General features: G+C 40.1%; 1 protein-coding gene and 1 long non-coding RNA gene across 2 annotated transcripts in view; one reads left to right on the forward strand and one right to left on the reverse strand.

The window, feature by feature from the left end:
- The window catches only part of LOC134664571 (uncharacterized), a 513,832-nt gene that overhangs the window by 414,820 nt on the left and 81,453 nt on the right, over positions 1-17,559 (forward strand). The window lies entirely within an intron of this gene.
- Positions 14,073-17,536, reverse strand: LOC134664838 (juvenile hormone acid O-methyltransferase-like). The gene is made up of 4 exons (XM_063521573.1): positions 17,094-17,536; positions 16,522-16,696; positions 15,575-15,686; positions 14,073-14,856 (listed from the first exon to the last, which is right to left on the reverse strand). Exons 1-4 carry the CDS (start codon positions 17,447-17,449, stop codon positions 14,723-14,725), a joined length of 777 nt encoding a protein of 258 aa, XP_063377643.1. The 5' UTR covers positions 17,450-17,536; the 3' UTR covers positions 14,073-14,722.

The raw sequence follows: 17,559 nt of genomic DNA on the forward strand, positions 1-17,559 counted from the left end.
AACCGAAACCGAATGTTCGGCTTTGGCTCTAGTTTCGGCCGAAACCGAAACCGAAACCGAAACTTTTGTAGACTTGTTAAAATCGTTGAAAAAATGTCATAAAACCCCTTTTATACACATATTATGGGGCTGTCAACACCCAATATCCTTGAAATTGATGTTACTTAAGCAGTTTTTTAAGAAAATTACTAGAGTTAAACCAAGATAATTCTGCAACGATTTTGATAACACACGCTGTGAAAGTGTTATTTTAAACGTCAAAACTTCTATGAAATTATGACGTATAAATAACATTTGCACTAGTTGCACTGCGTATGCTATCAAAATCATTGCAGAATTTTCTTGGTCTAACTCTATTCATTCACCAGTCAAGTTATTAACATGTAGATACAGGGTCAACCAAAAAACCAACCAAAAACGCAAGCGCGAAATTTTTTGTTGACAATATCGCAAGGCCGGGTACCAATCTTCACCTGGGCCTAAAAGTCCGAAGTGCCCCAGTGAGGTGAACTTTCATGCGAAGTCAAAGCCGTGCTTCAGGCTTCAGGACTAGTAGTTGAGCACAGACTCCAACCAAAGTCCATTGTATGTATTAAAAAGCGAGACCGCAGGCCGAGCATGGCGCAGCGAGGCCAAAGGCTAAGCTGAAGTAGAGGACATGTGGAACACAAACCAATAGTAAATTGAGGTAAAATCACTCATTCACTCCGAAACAATTAGACAGTGTGCGCGTTATAAGTATTGACAGTCTCTTAAGACTGCGTCGAGCGTCCAGTGGCGCCCTCATTAGTGGAATTGTGTTTTATAATAAAGCAATTAATTTCTGTACCTATACATGAATCAGTATAGGGTCTCTATTGTTTCCCAAATAGTTTTAAGTCATAATGTATTGTTTGTCCGAATTTTCGTTAGTCATAATTGGTTTTTCTCAGAAACGCGTAACTTTTCAGGATTTCCATAATACAAACCTAACCTAACCTAACCTATCTATAGAATATCCTTACGAAAATCCTGAAAAGTTAACGGTTTCAGTTTTATGACTAACGATAATATGACAAACAATACATTATGACTTAAAACTTTATGGGAAACAAAGGGACCCCATCAGTATAATATGTCATAGGTATTAATATTGTTGTCCTACTCGTACTTATTCTCCAACTTTTGGTCTTATTCCGAAGTACCATTTCGTAAGTTTCGGCCCGGCCGAAAGGTTCGGCCGTTTTTTGGCCGAAACCGAAACTACAGCCGAAACATGATTTTTTGGCCGAAACTGGCCGAAACCGAAACCGAAACCGAACCTTCGGTCGGACACTAGTTATCATTTTCGAAATCTGCGCCCCCCAAAACCTATAAAACGACACCCATGACGACTTTTATGACATAGTGCATGGCCGCCATTCTGGATTCCAAAATGGTCATCATTTTCTAAATCTGCGCCCCCCAAAACCTATAAAACGACACCCATGACGACTTTTATGACATAGTGCATGGCCGCCATTCTGGATTCCAAAATGGTCATCATTTTCTAAATCTGCGCCCCCCAAAACCTATAAAACGACATCCATGACGACTTTTATGACATAGTGCATGGCCGCCATCTTGGAATCCAAAATGGTCATCATTTTTGAAATCTGCGCCCCCCAAAACCTATAAAATGACACCCATGACGACTTTTATGACATAGTGCATGGCCGCCATATTGGATTTCAAAATGGTCATCATTTTCTAAATCGGGGCCCCCTAAAACCTATAAAACGACATCCATGACGACTTTTATGACATAGTGCATGGCCGCCATCTTGGAATCCAAAATGGTCATCATTTTTGAAATCTGCGCCTCCTAAAACCTATAAAACGACACCCATGACGACTTTTATGGCATAGTGCATGGCCGCCATTTTGGACTCCAAAATGGTCATCATTTTCAAAATTGGGGCCCCCTAAAACGTTTAAAACAACATCCATGACGACTTTTATGACACAGTGCATGGCGGCCATTTTGGATTCCAAAATGGTCATCATTTTCGAAATCGGCACTCCCTAAAAGCTATAAATCGACACCCATCTCGACTTTTATGACAAAGTGTTTGGCTACCATCTGCATGCAAGACATTTCTATTATTTTTACGTACATAAATGGCCCCCTGTCAACTTCCAACCGAGATTTGATCGATAATTTATTCGGTTTAATCGATAATATGTTCAGATTAATTCAATTTCAATCTATGTTAGGTCGACTAAACTAATCGTGATTAAAATTTGAGAATTAACTTTTTTTATTCCATTAATTAGTCGAATAAACAGTTAATCTATTAAGTCCCATCTCTGACCACGGCATTTTTACACTTTGAGAATATCTGAAAACAAATGAACACAAGGAGCCATTTTGCAAATCCAATAACTTTGTTATTACTTTTGACAGCGCGTGTCATGTGTCTACACAGAGTCGACACAAAGTCGAAACATTTGCGACTACTTTGTGACTGCAATATTTCTCAGCCTTAAACCATATTTATACATCATAATTAACAAGTTTCGTAGTATGTAAAGCGTTATTTCTGTTATTTAAGTATAGTATACGCATCGAAGTACTAAAAATGCATCAAATAATATATTTATGAACACAGGCACTGAGAAGTAAACAATTTCATTTCCGGCTAAACTAAAACAATTTGGTGGCGCGTTGATTATATTACACTTAGTTTATCAAATCACTCGAGCAGTTTAATTCCCCATAATAATTTAAGTCCTATTGTAATATAAATGCAAACAATATATAATTACGTCTTGTAATCCGTTTTAGAGATGGCGTATTAATGTCACTTATTTTTATTTAACTATTTTTCCATCTGACAGTTTCCATTTGACAGGAACAAAATGAACGAATGAACGAATGATTTTGGCATAAAGTAGTCGCAAACTAGTAACAATGTGTGCACACGGCGACCACACTTTATGTCACTTTGTGTCATGTGTCGACCCTTCCCCATTTCTGGTAACTGTGTCGACACGGCGACGACTCTGCGACTGGAATTGTGACCGAAACAGACGGTGTCGACACAAGATGTGTCTACACCGCGTCGTAACGGCGACTGGAAATGGTTGTATGGGCGGTGAGTGGGTGGCGCTCTAGCCAGGCAGGCCGCTTCGCTTTCGCTCGCGCGCGTATACCTTACTGTATCCTCCGATATAGGTACATCTACTACTCTGTCGTTTAAATCACGTGTAAAATTTGAATAAGGGCGAAAAAAAACTATTGATTTTGGAGTGTAGTTTTATTTAGTGGTACCTAATTGTTAAATATTTTATCTGGACTACAGTCCTCTAGCATATCCATCTGTCAACTTTACTTCAAGTTCCGCCTTCAGGGGAGAGGGAGAGAAATTAGGCTATTAGAAATAAGTCGCTTACTGACACAGACCGAATTCCACGCGGGCGGAGCCGCGGGCACAGCTAGTACTTATACTTAAATAAATACGTACGTACATATAGGCTTCGTTATAATATTTTTATTTATATTATAGGATAGTCAGTAGTCACATAGTCATAGTCACATTGGCCTCCTTTGCGTCGCGCAGTGCAGTATTATAATACTGAACAGAATTATTATAACTTTATAACGTTATAGATTTTAAATGGTCACTCTAAATGAAAAACTGTGAAAGAAACCTATAACTGATTTTTAAATACCTATTCAGTGATACCCCACTCGACATATTTCGTTAACTTTTTTTTTTTTTCAATTTTGGCGTCTGGTTGTCGCCATATTGAATTTTGATTACTGTCATGTGTTTAGTGACACACGCAAGAGTAAGACGGTTCGATTGACGTAAGAATTATCAAAATCGGTTCACGCGTTTGGGCTCTGGAGTGCCACATAGGAACAAACATACATACATACATACATACATACATACATACATATATAGGCTGATAAACACATTACCCTCCTTTGCGTCGCGCAGTCGGGTAAAAAACATGTAAGAGTTTTTTAAAACTAACATGTGACGACAGATGGCGCTGGGTCCGAGAAACTAAAATATGTTACCGTTGTCTCAAGTCTAAGCCACACACGTGGAATAATTGCCGCGCGAAACGTTGTGGTGTCGATGGATGCCCTAGACGTCATAACGCACTCCTCCATGGCACAGAGACAGCCGACGGCAATCCCGACGCAGCTCCAAGCGGACAGAACATCTGTCTTCAGACTTCCTCTGTCAACCCTACATGTCCTGTCAATATAAATACCACTCAACAACATAACGAAATCGAACCTTCCGACAAAATCGCGAATACTACTGATTGTTCAATTAATGCAACAGGATCCTGCCCAACGACTTCACGCCCACATCCCCGAGGCCTGCTGAAAGTGGTCCCGGTTATAGTCGAGGGTCCTGACGGTGCGTTCGAGACAACAGCGATGCTAGACGACGGCAGCGTGTCATCTCTCATTGACGCTGAAGTGGCAAAACGCATCGGCGCGAAGCCAACCCGCTCGGAGCGTCTCCGCATTGAAGGTGTTTGTAATATGACAGCGGAACTTGACGTAAGTTATGTTGATTTTTATGTACGCGGTCGCGACCGACCCGATCGTTACCTGATCGAACACGCGCGAGCCGTGGAACCCTTAGGGCTTCACGCACGATATCCAGACACGATTAATATCACGGATTACGATCATCTGTCAGGTCTAGCAAACGAACTGTCATGTGACATTGCTTACCCCACCGTCCTAATCGGCGCGCCTGACTGGTATATATCCATAAGTCGCGAAGTACGGTGCGGAAAAAAGAACGACCCTGTTGCTTCCAAAACCTTATTAGGCTGGGTACTCCATGGCGCACACTCTTTGTCGTCGAAGCCATTTGAATTTATCAATCACGTCACGGAAGATCTGGATACACTCATAAAATGCCAATATGACATCGACGCCTTGGGTATCACAAAAAAGGCCCCACGTCAAAACAGCGAGGATCAACGGGCCGTAGACATCATAGAATCATCCGCTCACCAACTTGACGACAGCCATTTTGAAGTTGGCCTGCCTTGGAAGGAGGAGCTACCGAAAATTATACCAGATAGCTACCCACAGGCACTCTCACGCTTCAAGGCCCTCGAGCGACAGATGTCAAAGGACCCAGCGTTTGCCGCATCCTTTCAACAATTCATAGACGACATAATCAGCAAGAACTATGCCGAAGAGTGTGATTCGAAGACTTACCACTATCGACCCGCACCAAATGCCTCTTGCGTCAACCCAGATGGCTTCATTCGCTGGTACCTGCCTATCTTTGGCGTCTATCATCCTCAGAAGAAGAAGCTGAGAGCAGTCCATGACGCGGCTGCCACAACAAAAGGCGTAAGCCTCAACTGTCTGCTTCTGCAAGGTCCTGACCTATTGTCGCCCCTACTTGACATCCCGTTCCGTTTCAGAGAAGGTACGGTAGCCTTGAATGGCGATATCAAGGAGATGTTTCCCCAGATCAAGATTGCCGCAAGGGACAGGGATGCTCAACGTTTTCTCTGGCGTGACAAGAACGGCGACCTCAAGGAATACCGCATGTCGTCAATGATTTTCGGCGCAGTTTCGAGTCCTTTCATCGCCCTCTATATAAAAAACAAAAACGCGAAGATGCACGAAGTTGACTATGCCGCTGCCTGCAAAGCAATCATTGACGACCACTATATGGACGACTACCTTGGGAGCCACACAAATGTTGCCGACGCAGCTCAACTTGCCGCCGACGTTGTCACAGTGCACAAGAATTGTGGTTTCGAGATGCGAGCGTGGACGTCCAACCATCCAGAGGCACTCTCTCTTGTCCCGAAGGAACTTCGTAGCGACGCAACTTCTGACGTTTACCTGCCTCCCAGTAGTGACGTCGGCGTCTTGGGTGTTAAATGGAACCCACGTCAAGATTTATTAGGGTTTCGCGCCGTACCCCAGATACCGACCAGCACTTTAACAAAACGCATTCTTTTATCGAACGTCATGAAAGTTTATGACCCTCTTGGTTTTTTGATGCCGGTTGTTGTCTGGGGTCGCATTTTGATTCAAAGATTATGGCGGGCAGGCGTTGGCTGGGACACAGACTTACCTGAAATGTACATAAGCGAATCCAAAGACTGGTTTGCGCAGTTGCAGATTGCAGCCAATATAAAAATCCCTCGCTGGTACATGGTCAGGTCAGACTTGTCGGACGTCCAGCTGCACGTAATCGCCGACGGTGGCGAACAAGCCTACGCCTGCGTCGCCTATTGGCGTTTCACTTACAGCGATGACTCTGTATCGACAGCTCTCATCGGTAGTAAGGCCCGAGTCTGTCCCCTGAAACCGGTTTCCATTCCAAGATTAGAATTACAAGCCGCGCTTATCGCATCGCGTTTTGCGCAAACAATTCTGCAAGCTCATCGTCTTGAGCCCTCCGCAACCATTTTCTGGACTGACTCAACCACCGTCCTAAAGTGGATCCGGAGTGACGCTCGCGCGTTTAAACCTTTCGTTGCACACAGGTTGGGAGAGATATTGGAAACCACCAATCCATCCGATTGGAGGTGGATCCCTACCTCTCTCAACGTCGCTGACGATGCGACTAAACCAAAACGAACTGACTTTACCGCAACTCATCGGTGGTTCACCGGTCCACAGCTTCTTGTTGAACAGCCTTGCACTTGGCCGACCGAGCGCGTCACTGACGAGGGAGAGACCTCATCAGACCCCGAGTTAAAATCGAATCTGATGGTTCTGCTCCTCGACACCCCACTCTCGAATTCGTTACCTGATCCAACGCGTTTTAGCTCCTGGCTACGCTTACTACGTGCCACTGCCCGTTTTCTCCAGGGCGCACGCCTATTCCGGCTTAAACTGTCTCGGCCAATAGATCCAAATTCCAAACTCTACATTGACAACACCACGTCTCCCCACCAGCTTCACGCGTCAGACATGATAGAAGCGGAGAAAATGTTGGTCCGTCAAGCACAAACAGAGAGTTTCCCTGAGGAATTATCGAACTTACGATCTTCGAAGTCAGTGCCCAATAATAGTCGGATTAGGAAATTGGCGCCTACACTGGATGGAGAAGGCCTCATACGACAAAACACGCGCATAAGTTCCGCACCGGGAGTGAACGACGAGATGAAATCACCCATGATTCTCGACGGCCGCCACTACATCTCACGACTCTTGATCCTCCACGAACATATCAAAGCCGCGCATCAATTTAACGAGCTCGTTTTGAATGAACTTCGGCAAAGATATTCGATCTTAAGAGCCAGAGGAACCATCCGTAGCGTAGCAAGCGCCTGCTTGAAGTGTAAGAGATGGAACACGAAACCTATCCAACCTCAGATCGGCAACTTACCACCAGAGCGTCTTGATCACCACAAAAGACCATTCACTCACGTAGGCCTTGATTACTTTGGCCCGATTCTGGTAACGCTATATCGACGGAGCGAGAAACGATACATCGCTTTATATACGTGCCTCACAACCAGAGCGCTTCACCTCGAAATCGTGAACTCACTCACTGCAGATAGCGCTATAATGAGCCTCAGACGCTTCATTGCTCGCCGAGGATCGCCCACCACCATATTTTCCGATAACGGGACTAACTTTGTTGGCTCTTCCCGCGAACTGCGCTCCCTACATGACAACTCGGTCGTAGAATACGCCACTAACCACAAAATTGACTGGCGCTTCATCCCACCGGCATCTCCGTTCATGGGAGGCGCTTGGGAGCGGCTTGTGCGGACAGTGAAAGCAGCCCTCAGATCTTGCCTAACAAATCAACCACTGAAGGAAGAGGTCCTGTCAACACTCCTACTCGAGGCCGAATCAATTGTGAATTCCAGGCCACTTACATATGTCCCGTCTTCCCCAGATGCTCCAGAGGCGTTGACACCATTCCATTTTATCCTCGGCTCCTCATCAGTCGTCCCATGGACCACGTCGCTGACAGACGCAGACCTATCCCGACGATGTGACTGGCGGAGAACGCTGCGCCTAGCAGATCAGTTTTGGGCACGATGGCTACGGGAATACCTACCGATGCTACGTACAAGGGGACCCAACAACAACTCGCGGAACCTTAGTGAGGGTGACGTGGTGCTGATCGCCGATCCTACCCTCCCTCGTGGTTTGTGGCCACTAGGAAGGGTAGCAAAGGTCTACCTAGGACCCGACGGAGCGGTCCGCGTGGCAGACGTCCACACCAGAGGGGGCATGCTGCGCAGACCGGCCCGGAAACTTATCCTGATGGAGGCCGCGCCTCAGCCAGTAGCCACCAGTAGATCAGGATCTCTAGAAGAGGGTCGTATGCATAATTGTTAGACCGCAGTTTGACTTCTGATCCTTGTAGTAGAGCTCTTAGGCTACAATAAACCTGATGTTGCCGGGCTGAAAAGTGGTGCCGTTCCCCCCACCACCCCCTTGAAAATCCCCTATAAAATGTTCATAGGCTCCAAGATTCTAATCGTTTTAATTTATTTTTAATAGCTCATTTGTGGTAAAAGAAGCTGCTATAACATAAACCGTGATATATAGAATAGTTTGACGGCCGAGGCTTAGCGAGGTCGTCAAGTAATAAGTTTTAAGAGCAGTTCAAAGATGGACTACAGGGGAGTTAAATCTATATTGGATAGTTTTAATTGAATATACAGGTAAAATGATGATAAAAACCACACATATTAACCTTTCGTAATTTGGATTGCAGAGATTTCTTTGTGAGCGCTGAAAATAAGTTGCAACTTGTAAAATTTCTTTGCTCTCATGCTTGCACTTATGGCACTGTAGACGATAACCGGGAGTTATATATTTCCGGTGGATTTGAAGATCTCACAAAACGTTTTAAATTACAAGGTGCCGTTTATACCGAAGTTGATAATCTAAAATGTAACCATTTAGAGGCTGATTCAAGAATGTTCTGCCATATATTTCATGCTGTCAAACATAACAAAAGGTGGTCTGGCCGAAAGGTGTCGTGTTTCGGAGGTTCCGGGGCAAACTGCCGAATCCGACACAAGAGCAGCCGACACAACGGAGCCACGCCGTTTTGTCGTCTAAATAGTGTTTAGTTTTAAGTTTATAAAATACAATTGTATGTTAGTCTGTAAGGTATTTGTAATATGGGCCTTGTTGGCTGAATTTAATATCTAAATAAAAAATAAATAAAATAAAATAACAACCGTGCCGAGATTCTGATACAGATATATATATTTGTATTAGGTATTGATTTCTGGCGTGAACTTCAAAACACAGGTTTATGGTTCGAAGGATCACGCAAGAAAAATCGAATACTTGGGTGCTATTCAGCTGCACAGTCTATTGGCGAAAAAGTATGCAATGTTCTACCTGCACTGCACTCCCTAACTGGCTGTGATACCACCAGTCGCATTAGTAGGTACCAAAAACAGATGCTAAGTGGCGCACCTCATCATTTCGTGCAGGATGCCCTTATGCCATTAGCCTTGGGTAATGGATTGCTAACTAGACAGCAATTTCAGAATTTTTAAAAAGTTCGCACGTGTACCTAATTTCTAAATAGCAAACAACAGCTGACGAACTCCGACATCAATTTATATGCCAAAACATAGGTCTTATTGTTAGCATAAATTTGTCGCAAATAATATGTACCTGATGCACTATTCCTCAGCACAGGTTTATCTTTGGAAATCTGTTTCAGAACTCATAATTGAAAATATGTATTGATTTTCTCAAATTTGGTTACAATAAGGAACAGAGATGTGAAAAATACTTAATAAAAAAACTTACCTACTTCATAAAAATACTTTATAAAAAGTATTTAAACACAAAATACAAATACTTCCTTGATATACTATTCCAAATACAAAATAGTTTTTGAATTAGTATTTAAAATACAAAATACGAAATAGGTGTTTACAAAATACTTTTTATTTAATTTAAAGTACAAATTATTTTTTCTCGGTTATCCTCTACAGTGGCATAAGTGCAAGCATGAGAGCAAATCAATTTTACAAGTTGCAACTTATTTTCAGCGCCCACAAAGAAATCTCTGCATTCCAAATTACGAAAGGTTAATCTGTGTGGTTTTTATCATCATTTTACCTGTATATTCAATTAAAACTGTCCAATATAGATTTAACTCCCCTGTAGTCCATCTTTGAACTGCTCTTAAAACTTATTACTTGACGACCTCGCTAAGCCTCGGCCGTCAAACTATTCTATATATCACGGTTTATGTTATAGCAGCTTCTTTTACCACAAATGAGCTATTAAAAATAAATTAAAACGATTAGAATCTTGGAGCCTATGAACATTTTATAGGGGATTTTCAAGGGGGTGGTGGGGGGAACGGCACCACTTTTCAGCCCGGCAACATCAGGTTTATTGTAGCCTAAGAGCTCTACTACAAGGATCAGAAGTCAAACTGCGGTCTAACAATTATGCATACGACCCTCTTCTAGAGATCCCGATCTACAGTGGTTAGTGTTCCACTGGGGGTCCGGTATGTTAGCGACTGGCTGGCACGCGGCCTCCTTCGAACGTATTGTTTGTGAAGTATTTTAATTTGTGTTTGACAATCAGTCTGCCTGTCACCGCCTATCTATTAAGTTCTTGTTATTCTTTCATAAATAATTTAATTATAATATTTGTATAATATCTACGTGTTTCCATTATATCACCAATTCATCATACAGTCCACTTCACTAGCTATCAGTCATTATTTTGACATTTCTTCAAAAATATTAAAAATGTTTAGTAACTTCATTATCGACCATCATTCTTTCTGTCATTTCAGATTCCATCATTCTAACCAATCACTGTCAGTATAATGGCATTTCTAGTATCATTACTTTGACATAACTCCAATACTGACGGAAATTATTAAAATAAACTTCATTACTTGCCGTCATTCCTTCATGACACTCCCTACACTATCACTAAAAACGTCATTCCGTCAAAGTAATGTCAGTATCCATGATAGTGTCGGGGCCGTATTTAAGTGCTACCTAAATGCCACGAGTTACCGATGTGTGTAAGTTATCATTTCATCTACATTATTGGTGCGAGTGACATGCACCTAGATAGTCTAGACGGATTACTAATATGTTGCATAAAATTTATTGTCATATTTTACTTTCGCATAGCAACCCTTGGCAGAATCATCATTTCGCAGAATTACTTTTTGCACAAGTTTCATGGCATACTGTTGTTTCGCACAATTTTGTAAAGCAGAATAATGCAATGGCATAATCTCAATTTGAAGAATAATACTATAATCGAATAATTGTTTTGCCGAAAATTGCGTCGCATAATATGTACTTGGCATACTGTCTTTTCGCACAATTTCCTTAGGCAGAATAATTCATTGGCATACTGTTGATGAGAATAATATTTTGATGGATAGTTAGTTTCTCGCCGAAATAGGTATCGCATACAGATATAAAATCTATTTCTATTTTTTTTTAATTTTCCGTACCCTACTACACCAATGAATACCTACTCCAACAGTACCTATTGAGCAGGGGTCGCAGTTCTAACCTAACCTAACCTAACCTACACTTCTGGAAGCAGTTTCTTTTGAGTAGGGGTCGCAGTTCTAACCTAACCTAACCTACAGTTCTGGAAGCAGTTTCTTTTGAGGGGTGTGTAATGATCCGTATAACAATTTTTGATAAATTTTCAAAATATATAACAACTTTTGATATAATTTCATGGTGTATAATCAATCACTTAAGCGGTATAATGAACTTTTGATATAACAACAAAATAACTATTTTCATGGGATATAATGTTTAATCGATATAACAGCTATTCGATATAACGTTTACTGGATATAATGAATATTTGTTATAAGTATTTATGGTATAATGTATTCAAATGTATAATAATAAGTTGAGGTTATAATAAAAAAAGTCGGTTCTGGCGCTTCGCCGGCCGCTACCGCGGCACGCTCGCTTCGCTCGCTCGGCTCGCGCGCTGTAGGGTCGCAGTTCTACCTAACACTCCTCCTCGCTTCGCTCGTCGTCGTACCTAACTGAGACCTGCCTTAAGTTCGAATACGTAGGTTGTTATAATAGTAGTAAATATTACAAATTATACCAGTACTACATTATGCCAACTGAGCGTTATATCGAACTTAATTATATACGCTGTTAATGTTAGATTAGAAGTTGTTATATTACAAGTTCATTATACTTGACGATAGTTAGACTCTTTAAGAATATACCATGTATTGTTATAGCAAAAGTGCATTATGTCCCTCAATCGTAGGGATTGCAATCCGGACTGGTTTTGAATCCGGCCGGATCCGGCCGGATTTTGGCCTCAATCCGGCGGATCCGGCCGGATCCGGCCGGATTGGTATTGCGTATAAAAAATTCATCAAGTCGCGTATTTTATCATGTTTTTAGCGTTATATGCGAAGTTAAGGATATTTTTTAATGGATTAATAAAACGGGTTGTCTTAACAGAGACCTAGGCTCTCCGAAACATGTCGCGCGAGTGACTAAAAACAAGTGAGTCTAAACCGTAAATTATTCAATGTTAGTATGTCTCACAACAGTTTAATTCGATGACGGCTGTTTTAAGTTTCAAAAATCAACGTTTTCATTACTTAACCACAAATAAAATCTTCTTTTTCTCTTAAAATATCTATAGCCCAACCCACATTTCCAACAAAAAGGTGCTCTCAATTCAACCATTTTAGTTTTAGCAAACAAAATCAATAAACGTGTATACCTATACAAGTAAGTACATTTAGTAGCATAATAATAACAAAATAACATATAAATAATAATAATAAATAAATATTATAGGACATTTTTACACAAATTGACTAAGCCCCACGGTAAGCTCAAGAAAGCTTGTGTTGTTGGTACTACTTGGTACTCAGACAACGATATATAATATACAAATACTTAAAATTAAATACATAGAAAGCAACCATGACTCAGGAACAAATATCTGTGCTCATCACACAAATAATTGTCCTTACCGGGATTCGAAAACCCAGGATCGCGGCTCCACAGGCAGGATCACTACCCATTGGCTAGGTCAGACCGGTCGTCAAAAGTCAACATATATTTCTCTATTTAATTTTATAAATATTTATTCATTATTTTTTAAATGCAGATAACACTTATTATAAGTGGGCTAAAATGGTTTGTACAAAATAAAACGAAAGAACATGTACATTAAATTACAATGTAACAACACAATAAATTGAATATAAACCAATCCAGTACTTACGGTGCACGGAAATCTCACGACACATATTTCGTCGGCTAGAAGACTGGCGTCAACTTTTAAATTTTAGCAGTGTTTTAAGCTGTTATTTTATATTTTAGCGCTTTGATTCACTTTACCGGATCCGGGACCGGATCCGGTGAATTTTTCCGGATCCGGTATCATGAAAAATGTGCCGGATCCGGCCGGATTACCGGATCCGCCGGACCGGATTGCAATCCCTACTCAATCGTTATATCGACTAAAAATATATCAAAAGTTGTTATATGGACCGTTACGCACCCTCTTTTGAGTAGGGATCGCAGTTCTAACCTAACCTAACCTACAGTTCTGGCAACAATTTCTTTTGTGTAGGGGTCGCAATTGTAACCTAACCTAACCTATAGTTCTGCCAGCAATTCCTTTTATGTAGGGGTCGCAGTTCTAACCTAACTTAACCTGTAGTTCTGGCAGCAATTCCTTTTGTGTAGGTTCAGTCAGCGACATGAGTATTATGCGGTAACAATTTCGGCAGAACTTTTATTCTGCTGCATAACATTCTGCGAAATTCAAGTCTCCAATATGAGCAATATGCCATAAGAAATTCGGTGGAATGTAATTTATGCTACATACAATTCTGCGTATGTAAAATCGACGATAGTAGTATTCTGCTATTCAAAATTCTGCCAAATGAATGTTATGCGACATGACAGTTATGCTAATTATACAATTATGCAAAAGTATCATTCGGTTAAAAATATTTCTGCGAAACCTGCTATGCGAAGTGTATTTCGGACAATCGATATTATGCAAGATAAAGGGAAGCCAGTCTAGACAACTCAAAAATACACAAAAGCAGATATTATCTTGGATAATCAATGTTTAATTTACAAAGTCATCTACAAAATCAGATCATAGATTTTAATCCATTTATTGTAATCACTGTTGAAATATTATCTTCTACTACAAATCAAATAAATAAATCTGTAATTCTAACACACAAAAAATCTTTCTATCACAATTCAACCAAATATTTATACCAATATTTTTAGGTTAGCGCGCCCAACAACTACTGAACTAGCATTGACATTTCCTTAATTTAAATCTTCATCTTGGTTAAGTAATTGGCAATTACATTTAAACAATCTGCCTGCAACAGTACCTACCTATAATATTTAGTTATGCTTTGTGGATGCGAGATTACAGTTGTAGTCCTTTCCCTACAATAGTCAATTTCAAAGAATCGCAAATTTAATATAAACAAATTTGAATATTTACCGAATTTACTAAAAAAAATATTTAGTTTTATTATCACCGGATAACTCGACTTTGGGTCACCCCTTCATAAGATTAATGGGTACAATCGCCATCAGATATATCGGAGCGGCCAAGGTGCTCACAAATATCTGAGCACGCCTCTATTGTCAAGGCGTTAGAGTGCTCGTTCAGATATTGTGAACACCTTGGCCGATGGCCGCTCCGATATATCTGATGGCGACTGTACCTTAATGATTACTTGGCACCATAAACAATCAGTAACTGATAGACGCTGGTTCCGGCCTCCGGGTCCAACTTGACGTAGTCATCCATGAAATCTTCCCATTTGTCCTTCAAGCTGTCGAAGGGGTTCAGGCATTTCATAAGCACTGGAACAACATTGCAATCTTGTAATTTTATAACTAGGATTAGACCAAGAAAAGTCTGCAGCAATTTTGATAGCCCACGCAATGCAAGTGTTATTTTAACCGTCAAACTTACTTGTATGAATTCATGACGTAAAAAATAACACTTAATCGCATAAAAAATACGTTTATTTAAGGCCTGACGTTTCGAACGTGACATTACGTGCGTAACTCAATATACACACCTATTACAATCTAGTATTTAAAGTAAACACGTGATTTAGTATTATCGTTTTAAAAGTACCCAGCGCTCCACACAATCATTATTATTAAGTATTATACTTTCATTGATCCTTGAGTTACCTACTAGTGAAAAGTTTTTGAAACACGTATTAACTTAAAGTTTACATAAACTATTGAATTTAGTACAGTCATTTATTTATATAGCGGTAGTTTTTTACAATAGAAAAATTAAAAAGCATAAAAAATCATAATTTACATATTAGGGTCTTAGATAGTTAAGTATGGTATTTTAAGTTGACTGTGAAGAATGAAATACGGGCGTGTATGGAATAATAAATTATTTCATAATATTGTCTGTTTAAAAATATAAAAAGGCATGTTAATACTGTACGTACTCACAAGCCTTATCGATGGTTAATGGATTCTTTTTTAAACGTTGTTTTTTAATAAATATTGTATGTAGAAAAATGTTTTCTATTAAGTAAAAAAATTTACTCACGTTTAAAGTCATCCACGCCACGAACATAATTAAAGGTTTTGTGATGCGATGTTACATCGATGTCTCGGAAACCAACACGTTGCATCATTCTAATTATTTCGTGTTCTGGTTCCTAAAACAAACAAAATATTAGAAAAAAGAACCGACTAATAAGATTTCAGGAAATCCCTCAATTCCTCATGGAATCAATCATCAGAACTCGACCTCGATATAAATGTTGCTTAATAACAAAACTTGCTGAACAAACTAAACGAAGAAGACTTGTCGCCAAACGTATTAATATGTCGTTGATAATGATATGTTCCGTTTTGCTTTTTATCAGGAGTTCCACTTCATAAATTGTCACTTTTCTGAATGTAAATGTTTGATTTGTTGACCAAAATACAAAAATAACTATGAATTTAAAAGGTTTGGAAATAATATTACAGTTTAAACAAATTATACAAAAAAATTGAGGAGTTCCCTCGAATCCTCATGGATCTCATTATCAGAACTAGATTTAATTTGTTGAAATAAAAGTAACTTTCATTCATAAAAAGTGCTGCGGTAATATCAATAAATAGATACACACGCGTAAACGTTAGTTTACACTTTCTAAATCTGTATTAAGTACCACTAAACGAAATTAATAACTAGCTTAAATCTAAATAAAATAGGCCCCTGAGGCATTGTACCAAGGATGCTGGCGGCATTTCCCCGCTGTATCGCAATACTGATACGTTGTGCGAGGTAGCCGCCAGCTCTTCGGTCACCAGTTACGTGAACCAGACGCTTCGCGATTTCTGCGAACAACTTATGCGCGCTGGGACCCCATGGACCTAGAGTTTCAGTACCACTGGATATTGAATTTGAAATGGATGTACATAGTTCGTAGCATAGTCATCAGGCTACAGTTAGGGAATAAGGATTCACGCATGTAACTTATTACTCTTATTAGATATACTCGCCTGTGAGTCGTGGTACGGCGACATAAACTTAGTAGCAACATTTTCAAGATCCGCGCTCCATTTTGGTGTACGGGAAAGTTTGCGGTAATTTTCATACGGTTTGAAATATCCAAGGAAAATTAACAGACAATTGCCGCCTACCGCCAAAAGGTTGTACACATTTGAAAATGCAGTCCTGTAAATTAATGTTTATGGATTTTTACCACAAAATTTAAATAATTTAATAAGCAGGTCTTTGTCTACTTCTTTCTTATTTTGTTTCTTTTGCAAATATTTGGGTAGTAAGTTAACTGATAGCTACTAAAGAATTCCACTGGCTCATCAGATAAGCTCGATAGTACCAGATTATAAGGTACCATCGCCCACACTGTTAACTGTACATCGGTGGACCTTATGCCTTTTGTAATAAGGTCCACCGATGTACAGTTAGCAATGTTGCTGTTTGTACGTACGTTTTAAAAACCTTAACAAATAAATAGACGATATTAGATTCTACTTTTTATGTCGAGTGCTAGATAGGTAAGTAGTTTTCTCATTTTTAAACTTTCTATCGCTACGCAAAACAAACTTACTCTTGCATATTTACCCAGTGAAATGTATAAGACGAGATCACGTGGTCAAAACTTTCAACTAGCTCTTCAGGTATCTCTTCCTCAATGTCAAGTTTTATGAACTTAACGCGTTTACTCTCATAATGCTCTGTCGCAAAATCTACACAGTATTGACTCTTGTCACTCCCAACAATATTCATGAAGTTATTCGGCATATACTTTTTCCAAACGTTCACAGTGACACTTCCATCGCCACATCCTATGTCCATGATCCGTGCGTTAGTTTCTTTCCATTTAAATGGAATTTCTTGTAGCGCGAACTTAACATCTTTGACCGGCATATGGTGGAGTTTTTGATATGCTTTTAAGTCGTGCATTTTTTCTTGTTGTATGAGGAGGGGGTATTTTAACTCGCTTGAAACTATCAATAATTAATTGAAAAGGCCAAGGAATGTTCACAGCCGCGTTTCTTGACCTAATATGAACT

The sequence above is a fragment of the Cydia fagiglandana genome, chromosome 5 (assembly GCF_963556715.1).
Source record: "Cydia fagiglandana chromosome 5, ilCydFagi1.1, whole genome shotgun sequence".
NCBI classification, from domain to species: Eukaryota; Metazoa; Arthropoda; class Insecta; order Lepidoptera; family Tortricidae; genus Cydia; species Cydia fagiglandana.